Genomic DNA, 20,043 nt, shown 5'->3' with positions numbered 1-20,043 from the left:
CCTCTGGGCCTGGGTCCTGGCTCACTTCACGTCCCGGGTGAAGCAGGAGTGGCCGGTCTGGGGACTGTGCCTTCCAGTGTGGCTGCTGCACCCACCTCCATGCCTACCACCCACCCTACCACACGCAGGAGCCGACACAGGCAGTTTCCCCAGTTCAGGTACCTGCAGTCACCACTTGATAAGGGCGTGGCTAGTTTCATTCTTATCAGAATCCTATAAGGTCCAGAAGAGAATTCCCCAGAATGGGAGCAAGATGCTATTCTAAGCACTCTGCATGTACAACTGACTGACCCCTTTTAATAACTCCACAGGAGAGTTATTATTGTTATTCTCCTTTTACAAATGGGGAAAGTGAGCACCCCAAATCACATAACTTACGCAAAGCCCCACAGTTGGGAGGGTCTGGTGCTGGTATTAAACCTGGCCAGACCAGTGCCAGCATCAGTTCATGTAAGCCTGTAGCATTTTCCTCTCATTTTACAGAGGGGAAACTGAGGCTCAGGAAGGTATTTCAAGCTCATGTTTTATTTGATTTGAGATCTAAGTACACGATATGACCAACTCCGTGTAAGCTTTTTGAGCTCTGCCTTTGGAAGGAACCTGTAAGCGAAGAGTGTGAGAATGGAAGCCAAGGGAAGTTTGTCTTTCCGATCGTCAGGGTGGACCCGTGGGAGTGCTACCAGGACACCTGGCAGACGACCTGCAGCGTCCTTGAACACCATCGGGACCTCATGAAGGTGAGCTGGGCCGGGCTCTGGGCCGGGGGCCCGCAGAGGCCAGGCAGCCTGGGAAAGGCGGACTGCCCCAGGTGTTCCCGGCTCCTCCGCCAGCCGTGGGGAGACCAGCTCTGAGCAGCATCCAGGAGGGCAGTGAGACTGGGAACCCAGAACAGCCCCAGAGCCTGCTCCCTGCCTTGAACTCCTCCTGAATATGACTGGGGGCAGCTTTCATCTCCCAGCAGCAAGTTCAAGGCCGGATTCAGAAACCCTGCAGCTGGGAAACTTCACAAAGTGATAAGAGAAGGAGGAGAAAGGAGCGCTGGGTGGAGGCACAAGGGGCCAGGTCCTCCCACCGCACCTCTGGAGGACCCGGCAGTCCCCTTGCCTCGTGCTGTGCCGGGACTGCAGCACTGCATCCCTGCAGGCATTGTATATCAGGCACACTCTTTCCTCCTCACAGGAGTCCACGCACAGACAGTGTGTTCTCACCTCTGATTTATTTGTGGGTAAAAGGAAGCATGGGCTTCCGTCTTGGCTCAGTGCTAAAGAATCTGCCTGCCAATGCAAGAGACGGGGGTTCGATCCCTGGGTGGGGAAGATCCCCTGGAGGAGGAAATGGCAAACCAGTCCAATATTCTTGTCTGGGGAATCCCATGAACCCACCAGAGGATCGGGGGACGACAGTCCATAGGGTCACAAAGAGTCGGACATGACTTAGTGCCCAAACAACAACAACCAGGGGCAGAGAGGTGAACCAGGGTATCTTAGGACCCACGGTGACTGCCTCGCCCACCCTGACAGCTGCCCAGGGCTTATGGCTGGGTGCAGCAACCGAAGAGCTGGTTGCCAGGTAAGCACAGGTTCCACGCCAGCCAACAGCACCAGTCGGCATGTGCAGAAAGTACCCTTCACAGATGGATGCCAACCCATCAGCTCTACCGTGACAGGGTGAAAAGCAGTGCCATTGATGGCAAGAAGCCCGGCCCACGGAGACAAGACGCAGGGCTCCCTGCTCACCTCCACTGGTCCTGATGCAGGGCCCTCCCCCCGCCCCAAACTGTGATCAGAGTGGATCATCCTGACACAGGGAGTGCCCCGCTCCATCTGTGTTCACGGTCAGAGGGCCTGTCAGAATCTTCTCCTTGGGAAGCTCTCAGCGGCCTCAACCATCCCCCTACCCCGACTCTACCCGCTTTATTTGAACAGACGTGGACCTGGGACTCCAGAGCATCCAGGGAGTTAAGAGCGAGAGGAGTAGAAAGGACAAGCTGGCTGGTGCCTCATCTGTTAAGCTGAAGAAAACCCAACCCCCTTCTCTCTGCTTTGAGAACCCTTCTAAGACATCCTGAGTCCCCTCGACAGGACAAGGGGGCCCTGACCTGCTCCTCTGGGCCGGTCTCAACAACAGCAGTAATAAAAGACGTCCTGTCTTACTGTATAAGGATGTATTCGTCAGGGCAGGCTAAGATACACGAATATCCTTCAGATCTCAGTGGCTTCACAGAAGTTTATTTCTCACACTATGGGTCAGCTGGGGGCGCTGCTGGGGGCTGCGCTCCTTTCAGTCACCGGGAGCCTCAGGCTGCATGATGGAATGAGGAATCAGGGACCCTGCAGGCATTCCTGAGCCCTGGCTCTGCCCAGCCAGAAACCCTGGCTGCTGTTCTGCTGTCTAAAAGTCTGGGCTTCCCGAACCCTCCCTCTGTTACTCATGCCCAGAGGCATCAGTCTGGGCCTGAGATGCTTGGCCAGGAGCCACAGCTGTTGAGTGATGGTTACAAGCCAGCAGAGAATGTCAGTTCTGATGGCCCCCCGCCTTGGCGCAGGAGTGGGAGCTTGGAGCTGCTGGTAACTCTCAGTCTCCCCGGTCCCAGCATCAGGCCAGGGTTCCTGGCATGGAAAGTGGACCCGTCAGAGAGATAGACACGGGGCTTAATAGGCGAGGCAAGGCTGTGAGAATGTGGGAGCCTCTGGAGGGCAGAGTGGGGCAGGTGGCCAGCACATTTCTTCTCCAGCGCAGAACAAGTCGAATGGGACTAATGATGCGTGCTGCAAGAGGAAGACATTCCTCAGCTCCCAGACTGAGAAGGTGGCGTTTTTCTTTTCTGGAGGTGAAATCATAATAAAAGGGAGGCAAGCTATCCCTTCCACTCGACCAGCCACAGCCGGCCAGAGAATCCCACAAAGCAGGCTGAGATGATCCCGTGGTCCCCAACCTCGGCTGGCTCCCAGATGGAACAGGATACTGTCGTGCCCGTCTCCCATCACAGAAGTGACAAGTCAGCACATAAGATCAACGCCTACCCTTCCAGGGCTCAGAAAGACTCATGTGCCACTCTGCCTCCAGGGTGGCATGTGGAAGATGCCTTTGGAGGGTCACCCCAGCCCTGGGACCTGGGGGTCCCTTGGCAGCCTGTGTGCTCAGTCATGTCCGACTCGTTCCGACCTCGTGGACTGTAACAGCCTGCCAGGCTCCTCTGTCCATGGGATGTCCCAGGCAAGAATGCTGGAGTGGGTTGCCATTTCCTCCTCCAGAGGATCTTCCCAACCCAGGGGTCAAATCTGCATCTCCTTCTTGGCAGGTGGATTCTTTACCCTTGAGCCACCGGGAAGCCCTCCAGCAGAGGGACTCAGTAATCCAGAAAGGGTGGTGGGCCAGGGATGAGGGGAAGCTGGCTCTCAGGGAAGGGACTTTGAATAAGCAACAGCCCTGTGAAGCTCCGCAGATTGAAAATTCATCCTTTGTTTTTCTGTGGCCCAGAAGCTGCTCTTCCACCCTCCACCGGCCAAGGCTAGGGGTGGGTGGGGGGTTGTTTCTGGGTCAGCTGTGAAGAATGCTGCGTTATCAGCTCTGTGTTTGCTGTGGCACTAAGGGAAGCAGCAGGCCAGATAACACAGCACAATGGATAATACACAGAGCATTTCTGTTTGGCTCTGGAATGTGTATTTACACTCTGAGCAGGCGCAGAGTTCCCAGAGCCCCGCCTCCCCCTTCCTGCAGCGCAGACATCCTGCTCCGCCCAGCACTGCTCCCTAGCCTGGCCCTGTCGCTGGCATCTCTGGCCTGGCACCGCTCCCCGGCCTGGCCCTGTCACTGGCATCTCTGGCCTGGAGAGGCAGCAGGTGGTGATAGCGCCTGGTGTTTGTGTGACCTTTCCCGAGCTTGCACAGCCCTTCTGCAGACATGACCTCATTTTGAGTCCCATGAAGCAGGCGGGAAAGGCACACGCATTCTACAGAAAGTCACAACATGCGCAGTTTCTGCCATGTGCCAGATGTTCTAAAGGCGCTCCATATATGGTCGCTCATGTAAGCCCGCCACAACCCAGAGAGATGGCTCTTGTTGCCGCTGTCAGTGAGGCATTCGAGCTGAGGTTCAAGACCAGGTAAGTTAACTGTCCAAGGTCACGCAGCCAGAAGGGGACAGAACTCAAACTTGAACCCAGGTCTGTTCAACAACACATCCAATGCATTTCCCAGGGAGTCATCTTGCCTCTTACCAGCCTAGTGTAGTCTAGGGCACAGCTAGGGTCTAGAACCCTCCCCCAGTCCACTGTCTCAGCTCTGGGACACCTCACCATGATGGCCAAGCAGATGAGTGTTTGGGAATAACTGGAAAAGACTTCACTGACTGTGCTCTTCTTCCTCCCCACAGCGGGTGACTGGCTGCATCCTCTCCAACGTCAACACACCCTCCATGACACCTGTGATCGGACAGCCCCGAAATGAGACCTCCCAACCCATCTACCAGAACAACAACGCGCCCAGCAAGCCCACCGCAGGTAGGGAAACGCTGGTGTAGAGCAGAGGCTCTCAAACTTCAGAATTGCCTAGAGTTCTTGTTAAGACTCAGATCACTAAGCACTGTCCCAGAACTTGATTCAGTAGGTCTGGGAGAAGGAAGAGAATTTGCATTTTTTAAAAGTCGATGGTCCAGGGACCATGCTTTGAGAACCCGTAAGAAACAGCATCAGAGAGAAATAGTCACAGTGATAGAGACAGATTCAGGGACAGAGAGACAGGGGTTGATGGTATGTATTTTAACATAAATATGACTGCCTTAACTGGGAATGAAAGGTACCAAAGGGAACATTTTCCTCTGCCTTTTCTAAGGAGGTTGCGCATCCTGCCAAGGTCACACGGTAGGAAGTAGCAGGGACAGAAGTCAAACCCAGGCAGTCTGCTGCCAGCCCCTACCCCCAGCCCCCCAGCCAGCTTCAGTCATCCCTTCAAGGGCCCCCAGCACTTACCCAGCACTTAGTAGTGCCTGCTTGCACAGTGCTCCGTGCAGTATACAGATTCTCATTTAATGCAGTAATTCTGTGATATAGATATTATATTCCCACTTACAAAAAGAAAACAGTTCCAGAGAAGGTAAGTGATTTGCCAGAGGTTACACAGCTCCAAGGTCTTTCCCCCGTGGCTCATCGGCAAAGGATCCACCTACAATGCCGGAGCTGCAGGAGACTCAGGTTCGATCCCTGGGTCAGGAAGATCCCCTGGGGTGGGGCACGGCCACCCATGCCAGTATTCTTGCCTGGAGAATCCCATGGACAGAGGAGCCTGGTGGGCTTCAGTCCATGGAGTTGCAAGAGCCGGATACGACTTAGTGACTAAACAACAAGATAAACCTGCGTAGTATGCATAATAAAAATGGGAGAAAATAAATAATATATGACTACTTCAGTGGCAGTTATCACTAGCGGTAGAATTATGGATACTTCTTTTCCTTTTAATATTCATTCTTCTATATTTTCCAATTTTTCAACACTGTCATAAACACCACCAGAAAATAGATTCTGATCTAGGGCTCAGATTGCTTGTTCCTTGGACTGGAAATGAGAAGCAGGAATGGGGCCATCACCTTTCTGTTCTTTCTCTCCACCCTCCTTCTGCCCCCCCATGACCCAATCCCCACCCCTCCACGCAGCCCCGTAGTTTCCAGGGCCCCAAGGCGGGGCTGATGAGACTGTGAGTTATGAGTGGTCCTCCCTGTCTGCCCCTGTCTGTCTTGCTCTCTCCCGTAGCCAAGATCCTGGGAAAGGTGGGAGAAAGCCTGAGCCGGATCTGCTGTGTCCGCCCGCCAGTGGAGCGTTTCACCTTTGTGGGTAAGGGAGCAGCCCCCCTCTTTTTCTCCTCCTCCTTCTTTCATGCAGCAGACACCCCTAGCACATGCTGTGCCTGAAGCACTTATAGCGCAATGATTGAGAGAGAATAGAAGATGTCACTGGGCCTGCAGAGCCCATCTGTGACGGGAGCCAGGGGATGCGACCATCCTGGCCTGAGGCTCCCGGAGATCTCGCGCACTCACCTTCCTTCTCTGGGCTGTGCTGGTCCCTCCTTCCATGGAATGTGTCCACCTATCTGAGAGTTTTCAGGGGCCCAGTGGCCCCTCTCAGGCCCTCCCGGCTCTGCCCATGTCAGTACTTCTGCTGAGAGGCTAAGAACATGCACGCCCTTTTCTTCATTTTCTCCATTTTTTTGGAGAAAAAAAAGTGGATGACTCAGCATGGATGAGAATACCCACCTTTAGGTCTCTTTCTCCTACAAACCCAAATTTGACTCTGCAGGAGAGCTGAAGGTCTAGCCCTCATTCTTCTGACTCTGGGGCCAACTACTGCCATTTCTCAGGTTTCCAACTTCCAACCTTGAACCAACAGAGATGGTCGAGGAGGAAGGGAGGCAGGGGGCCAGGGTGTCATCTCTGTGGTGCTGTGCATACCGTGGGCCCCATGCGGGGCGCCCCTTCAGCGCCCATGGCAAAGCCTCTGTCTCTTTGACATCTTCCTGGGGCTTTGCCTTCTGCCATATGAAAAATCTCAGCCTACTCAGTTTTGCTTGTTCTCTGAACCAGGTAACCCTGAACAAGAGAGGGCCACCTCCTTGTGACTCTGCCAACTGCCTCCCTAGGTTTGAGGATACTGGTCTTGTGGCCAGCCTCCTCCCACTCCAATACAAAAGGAAACAGAAGGCATTCGGCGTGAGTGCGTGTGTGTCCATCACTGGCTACCCAGCCAGGCGGTCTAGTTCTGAATTCCCAGAACAGTGAATCCTGCCCTGGAGCCTGAGGAAGTGTTCCCTCTCCGTTTCAAGCTGGACTGTGCTCTCCATTTATGCTACTCAGATGTCCCTACTTGCACCCACCCATCCGAGCCCGTGTTCTCCCTCTGAGAAGCCTCTCAGGCAGATTGAGAGTCAGGTACCAGGAAGCTGGTTCCCTGATGCTTCTGCATTCCCTTTTGCCTCCCTAGATGAGAATGCCAACCTGGGCACGGTGATGCGGTACGAGGAGATCGGTGAGTGGGGCTGGAAAAGCGGGAATGTTCAGGGCCTCCTGCCTCCAAAGGGTACAGTGTGGGAGGGGGAGGGTTGCAACCCCTGGGGGGTGTTTGCAGCAGGCTCTGCTCTTGGAAGGGTAATTAATTGCTCTCAAGCTAAGAGCATGTTCTTAGTTATCTCACCTGTACCATCTCCCAACTGGACTCCGGCAGGTTCCCTGGAGGTAGGATGGGGTCCATGGGCAGTTTCCCCTTTAGAGCATCTTCATCTCATTCAAAAGACATGGAAGTTCAGTTCATTGCCAGCCAGAGATTCTTCTCTTGCCCGCAACACCGTGCCCACAGAAGATCCCCTACCTTCCTCAGCGGAGGAGTCCAGTGCTTGGAGCCATGTCTGCGATCTCCCCCACAGCCTTGGGTGGACACTAAGACCCTGACTGTGTGAAGGCAGTAAAGGCCCCAGGCCAGAGCAGGTGGAGGGTGGTTACACGGAGCTGTCAGGATGGGAAGGCAGTGACTCCCCTAGAAATGAGATGAGTGCTGAGCAGCCCTAGGAAACAAGCCGGGAAGCACATTTTCCCAAGGTTCCAGAGTAGCTTCAAGACAGAAGTGTCTGAAGCCGGAAAAGCACAGACAGACAAGAATGGAGCTCGAGCTGCTGCAGGTCTCAGGTGACAAGGAGGGTCAGTGACAGCTGGAAGTCCCCCAAAGGACTCAGCATGGATGAGAATATCCATCTTTGGGTCTCTCTCTCCTACAAACCCAAATTCAACTCTGCAGGAGAGCTGAAGGCCTCGCCCTTGTTCTTTTGACTCTGGGGCCGACTAATGCCATTTTGGAGAAGGAAATGGCAACCCACTCCATTCTCTTGCCTGGAGAATCCCATGGACAGAGGAGCCTGGTGGGCTACAGTCCACGGGGTTGCAAAGAGTCAGACACGACTGAGCAACTAACACACACACTGTCGTTTCTCAGGTTTCCAATTTCCAACCTTGAACCAATGGGATCGTCGAGGAGGAAGGGAGGCAGGGGGCCAGGGTGTCATCTCCATGGTGCTAGGATGGGGGGCAGCTGGGTGTCCAGCGGGCATGCTCAATCTTCAACTTCCTGCTGCAAAGATACTCCAGGCTCCCCTCCTATGGAGGGAGGGGCAGGGCTGCACCCTGGGCACTGGGTTCTCCCAGGAGGCCCAGCAGATGTGACATCATTTCTACGAACTTTTCTGGGTCTTGTCCTCTGATCCCCGGGAGTGATGCACCTGAGTTGACTCATACTGACCTGCTAGAACCATTTGAAAATTTTCAGAAATTTTACCAGTTGGTTGTTAAACTCAGTCAAAAAAATTAAATTATACTAAGTAGCAGTTAAATGGGCTTCCTGGGTAGCTTAGCTGGTAAAGAAACCGCCTGCAATGCAGGAGACCCCCTCAATTCCTAGATCAGGTGGTTCCCCTGGAGAAGAGATAGGCTACCCACTCCAGTATTCTTGGGCTTCCCTGATGGCTCAGACAGTAAAGAATCTACCTGCGATGCAGGAGACCTGGGTTCTATCCCTGGGTTGAGAAGATCCCCTGGTGGAGGGCATGGCAACCCATTCCAGTATTCTTACCTGGAGAATCTCCACGGACAGAGGAACCTGGCTGGCTGCAGTCCATGGGGTCCCAAAGAGTCAGACATGACTGAGTGGCTAAGCACGGCAGTTGAATACCTTGTATTAAAAACAGAGGTGATAAGTACTCAAAAACTCCTCGATCCCTTAAGTTTTAATAGTTTTTATTTACCAGCACATGGCTGTCTGAAGGCCACAGGAAAGAGTACTTCTGGGTGCTCCCCAAAGCCAGCAGGAGCATTCACCCCCAGGTTCCACAGCCACAAACACCCAAAAGCCTTGTACTCCCCCTGCCTGGCAGTTCCGCACCTGGCCAGGAACTATCGTCTCTGGACAAAGTCTTCTTGACCAGCCGCGCTCAGAGCAGTCTTCAAACTTTCAACTGTATTCCAGTGTGTATTTTCCTCCCATACCTTGTTCCGGGAAGAATGTGAGCCAGCTTCACCTGGGACCTCGTTCACCTCCCCAGCACCCAGGGTCCGTGTATCAGGTTGCGGCCTGGGGAGTCCCCCCTTGGACAGAGAGGCAATGCAGTGGCCGTGCTCCTAGCATTCCTTGTGAAGCTTGGCCCCATCTGACCCCCTCTCTCAGAGAAAGGAAAGCTGAGTGGCCACAGCTGTGTGGATGGATTCGTGGCCTGGCGTGGTACAGGTGGCGGCTGCCTCGGGGTGTGATGGGAGCTGGAAAGGGCCTCGGGGCCTGGGACTTCACAGAAGCAGGATTCCTGGGAGGAGAGTGTGACAGAGGAGGGCTGACTGGCTCCCTGGATCCTGAACTGGGGAAGGAAGTGGGACCCAGAGGAGCAGCCTGGCCCCCAGACCACTGTCCTGTGAGGCCCTTTGGCTCACACCTCCTCTTTCTGAAATCCCCTTGCACGCTTCACGAGAAGGAAAAAGCCATTTCTCCTAGCTCAGTTAGCATCCATGGTGCCATTTCCACTTTGTTAACCAGGCCTGCCCCAGACTTGCAGGCTGAGAACGGGAGCTAGGGTAAACCGGAGAATCCACTGCTGCCCTCCAGCGGCCACACATGGGATTCCCAAGCCCTGCCGGGGCCTCTGGTCTGTGGCAAATCCATCCGTTCCGGTGCTGCAAGCAAAGGTGAACCGCCCCCCCCCGCCCCCCGCCCCCCGCGCCCCACGCTTTAACTTGCTCTGCTTTGGCTTCAAAAATAATCTTACGTTATACTCGAGTGAGAAAGTGAGTCTCTGGATCCGGAATTGAAAAGAGATTCATTTCCCTGGCCGCAGAGCCGGGTTTCTCAACCACACCACCGTTGTCATAGGAAACAGGCGTAACCCTGAAGTGTGGGGGCTGGCTGTGTGCCCTGTGGACTTTCGAGCAGCGTTCCTGCCTTCCCAGCACTAGGTGCCGGTAGCACACCTCTCTCTCCAGCCTTGACGACCAAAAAAACGTCTCCTGACTGGAGACGCCCCCGGTTGAGAACCACTGATGTAGAAAAAGCTGAGGGCCAGCATGTCTCCTGGACGTGGCCTCCAAACCAGAGGTTTAGGCCCACGGTTATAGAGCTTCAGCCTTTCAACAGAGCTGACCTGGAACTTTGGGTGGCTCCGAGCAGGGAACAGGGAACATCAGGAACCCCAGAGTCAGCCCAGTCTGGCTCCTCTCAGCCATCCCAAGGCTGGAGGCGGACCATGACCAGGGCCTCCATGCTGCCAGAGCCGAGGCCACAGTCACCATCTGGCCCTGCCTTCCTGCGGTACCCAGCAGGCTCTGAGACAGCCTGCCCGCATGGCCTCTGTGGCCAGCCTCTCTGTCGTTCGATCATTCAACACATCCTGACACCTACTGTGCGCAGGTCACTCTGCTAGGCCCTGGGTATATAAAGATCTATTAAGTTCCCTGGATGTAAACAGAACATTAGGTGACAGTGTGACAGGGGAGGGGGAGGTGGGAGGCTGCAGGAATATTTAGGTGTTAAGACCCCGGTGCTGCAGGGGACTTCCTGAGGAGGAGCTGTGCCGACCCGGGACTGAGATGTTGACCCTGTCTTTCTTCAGCCCAGCAGTCTCCCACTGAGCCTGCACCCAGGGCGAGCTCACTGCCTGAAAGTCCTCGGCAGGTCCCTGGGCTAGCTACGGGGTCTGAGGAGGGCAGAGCTGGGGCCAGGGTGGCAGCAGTCTCTGGAGGCTCAGACTAGGGCTGTGTCACTGGTTCCGACAGGATGCCCACAGTCACAGGCCCTGATGATAGAGCTTGGTGGCTCAGACCATAAAGAATCCTCCTGCAATGAGGGAGACCTGGGTTTGATCCCTGGGTTGGCAAAGATTCCCTAGAGAAGAGCATGGCAACCCACTCCAGTATTCTTGCCTGGAGAATCCCATGGACAGAGGAGCCTGGTGGGCTATAGTCCATGGGGTCGCAAAGAGTCGGACACGACTGAGCAGCTAAGCACAGCACCTGATGAAAGAGCCTGGGGAAAGTACCTGGGAACCAAACACATCACCTGAATTTCAATCCAGGTGGAGGTCTCTCCCCACATGATCCTGAGAATCCCAGGATTCTTTTTCACCCCCGTTGCTCAGTTTTCATGCCCCAGTCAGTTTGCTGCCTGTTTTAAGCGACAGTGGCCTTGTTGGGATAATTCCGACTGGGCTTAATGAGGGAAGAAAAACAAGTGATAAGCTGGAAATGTGCCTGGGAGTTGGGAAGGTGGGGGCAGCCTCACTTCTCACCTTTGCTGAGGACAGTGGCCACGTACAGGCAAGACATGTGATGAGCTGAGCCAGCTGGTGAATTGAGGGTGCACGCCATATCCCCTGCCCCCATCACGCCACGCTTGTTATGGAAGACAAACCCCAGAGGATGCCCAGCAGCAGAGAAGCCAAACTCCATGGGCACTTTGGTTTGATATAGAGCAAAAAAGAGAGCCTCTTAGACCTCACACAAGGCGTGTAGTTGCCTTAGACCATGGCTGACCAGCCATCCTGGTTTAGCATGGAACCCATCCTGGAAATCCTTCAGTCCCAGCAAACCAGGACAGTTACTCTCTGCTCCATTCCATAGGAGAGAGGTTCCTCCTGCAGGGAGTGAGAATGGTCTGTAAATGAGCCTGGGGGAGGGGTGAGCAGAGGTTTCAGTGCAGCAGCAGCGTGGTGCCTGCTAGAAGTGGGCTCTGGAGCTTCTGTGCTGGTCAGAGGAAGAAGGCTGAGATTTGAACGTTTCCCTCTCCTTTTGCTAACTTTGTCCCCCCTCCTCAGAGCTGCGGATCTTGCTGCTGTGTGGCAGTGACCTTCTGGAGTCCTTCTGCATCCCAGGACTGTGGAACGAGGCAGATGTGAGTAGCAGGGTTATGGCCTGCGCACAGCTGGTGTAGGGCAAGATGGGGAGGGGCACTCAACTCTGACCCCTGGTCTTCCCTCCCCACCCAGCCTCCCTCCCCAGCTTGAGTCTCCCATCTCTCGTGAGCTCCCGGGAGGGCAATCCGTTCACATCATGATGGAAAAAAATTCTCACTACCCCCAAGCTTTATCTCCTCCTGTATTTTTACACTCACTCCCCCTCATGCTTGCTCCTGGAAAGCCCCTGGGAAAAAAGCAATCTGAGTCATAGAATACCTTCGCCAAACAGCACTTAGAGTATGTGTGCTGGTGGGGAGAGGTGGGGAAGAGAGGTCTTAAAAAAAAAAAAGCCTTTGCCCTTTTGAAATTATTATGTGCTTTGTTTTCCTTTGATTCTTTTTGAAGAGGTGGTAAATACCACCCTAGAATTTCCTTAACAAGAGAAGAAGGGTCAAGAGGGGAGAAGTTAATGATAAAAGGTCAGTAGGATCCTTCTGGCAATTGACGGGATTTAGGGAACCGGGAATTGAAACTTATACCATTTAGAAGCTCAGTGGACAAGTTGTTACCAGATCTGGCTGAGATGGTCTTAAACTAGCTAATTCATAAGTTCCTCACCCTTTAGACATACATTCATCTTTGTTCTTTCACGAATTCATTCATCTGATAGTCAGACCTCATGCTCGCTCCCAAGCCTATGGCCCTTGGAAAGTGGGTTTCTCCTGGCAGATATTCTAGACCTAGTACATTTTTTTTGATTACTTACTGTGTGACCCCATGCAAATCACTCAACTCCTTTGAGCCTTGGTTGTTTTTTTAAACCTAAAGAATGTTATCTGTAGCATTCTGAGATTTTAAAAGCAATATACAATACAGTCTCTGCCCGGAAGTATTAGGTGGCAAGATGTCAGCTTATGAAATTTTTTCATGTACATATATGTCTCTGAGGCTTCCCTGGCGGCTCAGACAGTAAAGCGTCTGCCTGCAATGCAGGAGACCCAGCTTCGATTCCTGGGTCGGGAAGATCCCCTGGAGAAGGAAATGGCAATCCATTCCAGCACTCTTGCCTGGAAAATCCCATGGATGGAGGAGACTGATAAGCTACAGTCCATGGGGTCACAAAGAGTCAGACACGACTGAGCGACTTCACTTTCACTTTCACTTTATGTCTCTGAAGAGAAAGAGACAACCTTCAGGGTGAAACTCAAGATCTTAGTTCTGCTCCAGCACAGCTCGTGACAGGATATATTACAAGCATCAGCTTTTCCCATCTCAAAAATGGCCATCGTAATAGTAACCCTTTCATAGGGTTTGGGAAGAATTAAATGAGATTGTCCATGTAAAGTGCCCAGCCTAGCAGCTGACACACAGTGACATACAACAACTGTTAATAAGTGAATCTACCTAAATAGACACATCGATAAACACAGAGATGTTCAAGGTGAAGGGCATAAATGCTAACACGCCGTGGGATAACCAAGCAAGGAGGGAGAGTTTCAGGGGAAACGAGTTATACTGTGTAAGCCCTTTCCTCTCCACGCCTGAACAATTTCTTGCAGGTGAAATTTTAAACCTCTTTTCAATTCTGGATTAAGTGGCTTAATTAACTTTTACTTTCCTCTCTACTTTGCAAGCTGCTTTGAAAGGAAAAAGTAATGCAGGCGAAGTTCTGTACAAGATTTCAGCAAAGCTCTTTCAAGAATCCAGGCAAATCCGGGCAGTAGCCTGAGGCCCCTTCCCACGGGGAGGCCCTGGCAGCCAGGGAGGGGATTTACAGGGATAAAGTGACAGGGCAGCAGCCTGAAGGGCCAGCACGTGAGCAGGACGTCTCAGGGGCCTCCTTGCTACATGTGACTTGTAATGTGTGCCTCTCAAGGGCAGACACAGGCTTTCTGGAGCCTGAAACGGACACAACTGGGGGCCCTTAAAGCACAGCCAGCCCCTCTGACTGCAGGGCCTCTAGCTTCTTTCCCAAATGGCTGCTCCTGACCTTGTCAGGTCCGACTTATAGAGACCAGGGAAAAGAGCCCCAGGTCACTCCTCTTCCGGTTGGTCCCTGATACTGAAGTGGGACCAACCAGAAAGGGAATGTGTTGGTTAAAAGAGAAAAATTGAGAAACCGAAAGCTGTTGATATACTGGGGCTGTGGCAGTGGGGGTGGACTTGACGCTCATTTATTCAGTCATCTTCCCACCTGACCGGCACCCTGGGGATCGGAGCACCCAGCCTGGCTACTCCCAGAGGTGCAGCAGATCCAGACCAAGTGGGGACCCCACGTCTGTGCAGCTGAAGGGGCTGAGAATGCCCATCCACAGCACGAGCAGAAGGGCAATTGGATGAAGCAGACCCTCAGGGCTCACTCCAGAGGATTTTCTAGAGCCTGGAATGCTAACCTCCCCACCCTCAAGCACCCACGAAACTCTGTGGGATCCTTAGAATCATGCCATCTGAACAGAAAAAAACATGGAGCTGTTTCCTTACATGATGAGTGTGACTCTCAGGCCACAACAGAGGTGTGCCAGAAATATCACATGTAATTTATTCATACCTAATGAAAATTCAACTCCAAATCACTATCCCCAGGGATGATGGGAAATAGGTCTCAGTCATTGCTGACCAGCAGAACCTGAGAGGCTCTCGTGGGCTCCAAACACGAGCATCTCTTCATCGGGGTTGCCACACACATCTTCCCTCTCAGGACCTTGAGGTGGGTGGCCCTCCCCTCTGCCCACCTGGGGAATGGGACTCCGGACTGAGTCTGGAAGCCCCGTGCTGGACCCCACCCACCTATGATCCTGCCCCTGTCTTCTTCTGCGGCTTTGCCCTTAGGGCAGGGATTGGGCTTCACAGATCTCTAGCTTCTTTCTAGTGTGGAAGGAGCAGGGGGCAGTGGAACCTCTTCTTTCTCCTCGGAAGCTAGTGCCCCTATTGTCTCTTCCCTCCTCAGGACCTCAAGAAACATGTCGTCAGTGTGTTTAAAGCCAGTGACTTCAAAACGTTCTGCTTTCTGCCCTGCAAATTCCTTTCGTAAAGGCTCTGGTTCTCTGCTAAGATAGGGTGGGGATTGGACAAAGGTGGACACGGGGAGCATGAAACTAGCTACAGCTCAGTGGTTTATCCCACTGTCCCTACTGGAGGAAGGTTGGAGCTCACGGTCTAGGAAGGAAAGGTCTTTCTTTCAAGACTGGTCCAGGGTGAGCCCTGGTGATTCCAATAGGAAGCTCTGATCTCAGGTGGCCTCAGCCTGCAATGGCTTGAAGCAGGGTTTCGGTTCCTGCCCGGAGACTGAGGCTGGGTCTCGGAGATGAGAGCACCAAATCCTAGCCGCTAGACCAGCGGTCCGAGACAAGACCCTAGCTCTTCAACTCTGCAGAAAAGAATTCCCACAAAGACCGCAAGGAGTGTAACAAGTGAAGTGTTTATTAGGAGGAGGAGAACACGGTACGTGTGGATAGACACATGGGCAGACTCAAGAGAGCTGCGCCCTCGTGATAGTTTGATTCACTTTTATGAGATGTTTCTTCCAGGTTTCCTTTGGCCAATCATTTCGATCTGTCTGGTTCTGGGTATGTATTTGGTATATCTCAGGAGCCTTCCATGTCTATGCACATCTCTCAGCCGAGATGGATTTCACCCAAGAGGCCTGTGGGTAGTTGGCGTCACTCCACTTTTGACCTCTTAAGGAGATTTCTAGTTGGGAGGGTTTCCTTGACTTCGAGAATGAGAAATGTATAGTCTCTTATCTCTTTTCCAGGCAGGGCTCAGCCTCCTCTCTTGATTGTACTGCTACTGATGTTTCAGAGTTTCTGTCCACGGGGAGTGAATTCCAGTTGCTTTCCCTGGTGGGTGGTGGTGGGGTGGGGGCATGCTCCATCTACCTGCTGCCTCTGTTCTACCCTCCAGAGTTTGCCTGGAAGCAGCTTGTTTTAGGGATCTCTGTTCCTAACTATGAGATTACCTGGAGTGAGGTATGTGAGACCCACTTCTGCTCCCAGTTTCATTCATTTAGTCCACCCTTTATCAGAACACATTTCTTTTCATTACCCAGTATCCTGAGTGATACTTGATGGCTGCAGACCTGTGCTCAGTGACCATGAGCCTGAGGCTCTGAATCTGCCAATGATGGGGCAGAAAGGTGGGGAAGAGAGCCAGGTTTCTTGGAAAAGTCCTAGGTACTTGCTCCGCATTCCAGCTTCCCATGTCATCTCCAGAATCCTCAGAAACAAAACAGGGGAGAAGCCACTATTCAAACAGGTCTGGGGGGAACATAGGAGCCTCTCTGCCCTCTGTAAAGAGCACTCACCAGAGGCCACAGGGCAGCAGTGTCCCCACCCAGTCCAAAGCAGCTGGAACAGTCTGTTCCCACAACAGGGCTGCCAAGGCCTCTCTCGGCACACTCACAGACTCTCCATTGAGTCAGTCTTGCTCGTTCTTTTGATTTGGATGCCTGAACCTATGCTCTCCATCCAGAAATGTAATTACACAACCATGCACCCCAACCCAAGCACATCCCTTGGGCATTTCCCAATAGACACAAAGATCCATTAGCCCATAGTGAATTCTGACCTTCTCTGACCAGTGACACACCCCTTCCCCTTACATTCCATGGAGAGAAAATGCCATACATATTCATCACATTTCTCTCCATGGAACACAGAAGAGTTGCTTCTGCATGGTCTGGCACTTGGCATTTTCATTCTTGATTCCCCAGAGAAAGCAAGATCCAGTTTCCTGGACCCGCTTTTGGAGGTGGGGACCCCAGTCCCCCCCAGCCCATCCCATTCCCAAGCTTTTAATCAGAATAGTCTCCCCCAGGAGACCTGATCTTATCAGAATAGTCTCCCCCAGGAGACCTGATCTTATCAGAATAGTCCCCCCAGGAGACCTGATCTTTGCTGTGTTGCATCCTGAGGCTGGGCTTCCCTGGTGGGTCAGGTGGTAAAGAATCCACTTGCAATGCAGGAGACCCGGGTTCGATCCCTGGTCAGGAAGAGCCCCTGGAGAAGGGAATGGCTACCCACTTCAGTATTCTTGCCTGGAGAATCCCATGCACAGAGGAGCCTGGTGGGCTGCAGACGACAAAGTCACAAAGAGTCGCTGAGCAACTAAGCACACAGCAGACACACATCCTGACACCAGCAGGGGAGCAGGTACCCAGGCCTGGACCAGGATCTGTGAGAAGGCAAGGCCAAAGCCTAAAGGGTCAAGTCATGACAGATTTGTGAGACAGGAAACGCTTATCCTCCTCCCCTCCCTCAAACAAAGCCCATCGTCTAGTGATCTTATGCTGCCAGCTGCTTTTTCCATTACAGTATAATGGAAGGCAATCTGGCAAATTAATTCTGATTCAGGCATTCTTTCCTTCCATCAATCTTTCAGCTAATCCTGAGTGCCCAGTATGAATGTAAGTACTTTATTTGTCCTGGCAGCACTTGCTAAAAATATCTTACAGTTTTTATTCTATTAGCTCATTATAGTACATGAAATGAAACATACAGAAAGTTTAAAAGAGTTCTTGAACTTAGGAAGCAGTCAATAAATGTTGGCTGTTATTTATTCATTGGTTTTAAAATATTTATTGAGTACCTGTCATGTGCCAGACACTGTTCTAGGGCTGAAAGAACAAAGAAAACAGAATGCATCAAGTTTCCGACCACGTGCTTTGCCTTCTATGGGGGAGACAGACAATAAACACTCTTCTTGTTTCTCATGGCTTATCTCGGTTAACCCCCGGAGCCCTCCTGAAAGTGGAGTCCGTTTACAGATATGGAAACCCGGGCTCACTTGGACTGGACTTGTCCGAGCGTGTGCGCGTGTGTGCATGCTCAGTGGTATCCGTCTCTTTGCGACCCCATAGACTGCAGTCCGCCAGCTTCCTCTGTCCGTGGGCTTTCCCAGGCAGGAATACTGGAGTTGGTTGCCATTTCTTCCTCCAAGGGATCTTCCCGACCCCAGGGATTGAACCCTCATTTCCTCCATTGGCAGGCGGATTCCCTACCACTGTACCACCTGGGAAACCAGACTTGTCCAAGACCTCTTAGCTATTAACAGCAGAGCAGGACTTTGCACATGTTCAGTTCCCTAATGCAGGTAAGACAGACAAGTGGGAAGAATGACACGTAGTTCATAGCAGCCCAGCAGCCCAGCTCCCCTGATGGCTCAGACAGTAAAGTGTCTGCCTACAAAATGTGGGAGATCTGGGTTTGATCCCTGGGTTGGGAAGATCCTCTGGAGAAGGAAATGGCAACCCACTCCAGTACTCTTGCCTGGAAAACCCCATGGACAGAGGAGCCTGGTAGGCTATAGTCCATGGGGTCGCAAAGAGTCGGACATGACTGAGTGACTTCACTTTCACTTTCTTTCAGCAGCTTGAGCTGGGGTTTGAATGATGGGCAGGACTGGATTTAAGTGAGTGCAAAGAGAAGGGCTTTAGGGGTTGAGAGAAGGCTGCCAAAGATCCGGTGGTAGGAATAAGACCTTTTGGGGAGATGGTTCTCCTTGGCTGAAAACAGAAGGTTTATCTTGGTCTTTGCCTAGGAAGCTTCTGACTTTTCAGCAAGCAGACAAAATCATTTCAGTTTAATGATTACATGTATTTGCCACTTGAAAATGGTATTTGCATTTTAAATGAGCAAGGGTCAATATTTAACTCAAAGGAATGAACACCTGGAGGTGGAACATCAGGCACCAGAGATGGGCTAATGAGGAAGTTTCTTATTTTATTTTTTTCTTTTTCTTTCTTTTTGCACTTTTCAAAGCCCAGCATTCCACAGGCTGGCTCTAATTGGCTGTGTTCTACATTTTTCCAGCCAACCAGGCATGGGCTAACTGCTTCCTACAGCCACCAGCTATGGGAAAACAACCAAAGAAAATAAACAGAGGAAGAGCCTGGGGCACTGGCCACTCCAGAAGAAATCCCAGGGCTCCAGGACAAATGGAACAAAGACAAACATTTGGCTTTTCAGGCTCAGATGGTTTTTATCAGACAGTCCCGCCCCAGCCAGGAAGCCCGATGGACACTTCCACCCCAGGGATTAGGCCCCCACACTGATAAGCCTGATGCCGTGTTTCCAGCCCAGGGAAAGGCAGCTTACCCCCTACCCTGGGAGACAGGGTTCTCGTGTGAAAGTCGCTGTTGCTTTGGTTTTCAGGCTTTTGACTTGAGGCTGGAATCCCTTGCCTTCCCACACCCCCAAGCAGATTGGAAATGGGTGTGGGGTTCCTCTGGGAAATCCCCTGGAAGGGTCATTCATTTATTTGCACTAAGGAAGCCATCCTGAAAATGCATTCTCTCACTAGCCTCTGCTCAGCCCTCCCTCCAGAGAGAAGCCGGGTGCAGAACAAGGGTGGAGGATTCTTGCCTGAAATGGGAGGAGCATGTTTCAGATGCCCCTCACCTATTGCGTGGCTTCTGCTGGATGCTCTCACGTCTGGTTTAACCTACTCAGAAGTACACAAAATTACATACTCTAGGGGGCGATGTGGAGTAATGAACTGAGGACATAGCTCACTATAAGCCTGGAGAAAAAAAATAAAGATAGATTATATTTTCAAACCAAAAAATTTCAAGTCCCTAAACTGCAAGTCTTAAAATGGATCTAGAATTTATTAACAAAACAGAAACAGACTCACAGACTTCGAGAACGAGCTTATGGTTGCCCAGAGTGAGGTGAAAGGAGGAGTGGAAGGATGGAGAGAAGGGATAGTTAGGGAGTTTGGGATAGGCATGTACACACTGCTATATTTAAAATAGATAAACAACAAGGACCTAAAGGAACACATGGATCTCTGCTCAAGGTCATGTGGCAGCCTGGATGGTACGGGAACTTGGAGGGGAAGGGATCCATGTTTATGTATGGCTGAGTCCCTTCGTGGTTCACCTGAAAACTATCACAACATTGTTAATTGTCTATACCCCAATACAACATAAAACTTATTTTAATGGATCTAAATTAGGCATGGTGTGGTAAAAAAGAGCCTTTAAAGCAGACAAGAGTGGATTCAAATTCACTTACTAGCTGTGCAGTTTGGACTAGTTACTATATCTCACTGAGTCTTGGTTTCCCTGTCTATAAAGTAGAAACTGAAGCACAAATCTCAGAAAATGGTTGTTGTAAGGATTAAATGAATTAATAAA

At 51.9% G+C, this 20,043-nt stretch overlaps 1 protein-coding gene across 1 annotated transcript in view; it reads left to right on the top strand.

The window, feature by feature from the left end:
* The window catches only part of NMNAT2 (nicotinamide nucleotide adenylyltransferase 2), a 168,855-nt gene that overhangs the window by 137,309 nt on the left and 11,503 nt on the right, over positions 1–20,043 (top strand). Inside the window, exons 5-9 of the mRNA XM_052653968.1 lie at positions 659–737; positions 4,375–4,501; positions 5,747–5,827; positions 6,971–7,015; positions 11,826–11,902. Coding sequence (XP_052509928.1) covers positions 659–737; positions 4,375–4,501; positions 5,747–5,827; positions 6,971–7,015; positions 11,826–11,902 — 409 coding nt within the window. The remainder of the gene's footprint in view (positions 1–658; positions 738–4,374; positions 4,502–5,746; positions 5,828–6,970; positions 7,016–11,825; positions 11,903–20,043) is intronic.

This window comes from Budorcas taxicolor, chromosome 16 (assembly GCF_023091745.1).
Source record: "Budorcas taxicolor isolate Tak-1 chromosome 16, Takin1.1, whole genome shotgun sequence".
Taxonomy (NCBI): domain Eukaryota; kingdom Metazoa; phylum Chordata; class Mammalia; order Artiodactyla; family Bovidae; genus Budorcas; species Budorcas taxicolor.
The sequence above is the reverse complement of the archived record's forward strand: the minus strand, read 5'-3'. Positions and strand labels throughout refer to the sequence as shown.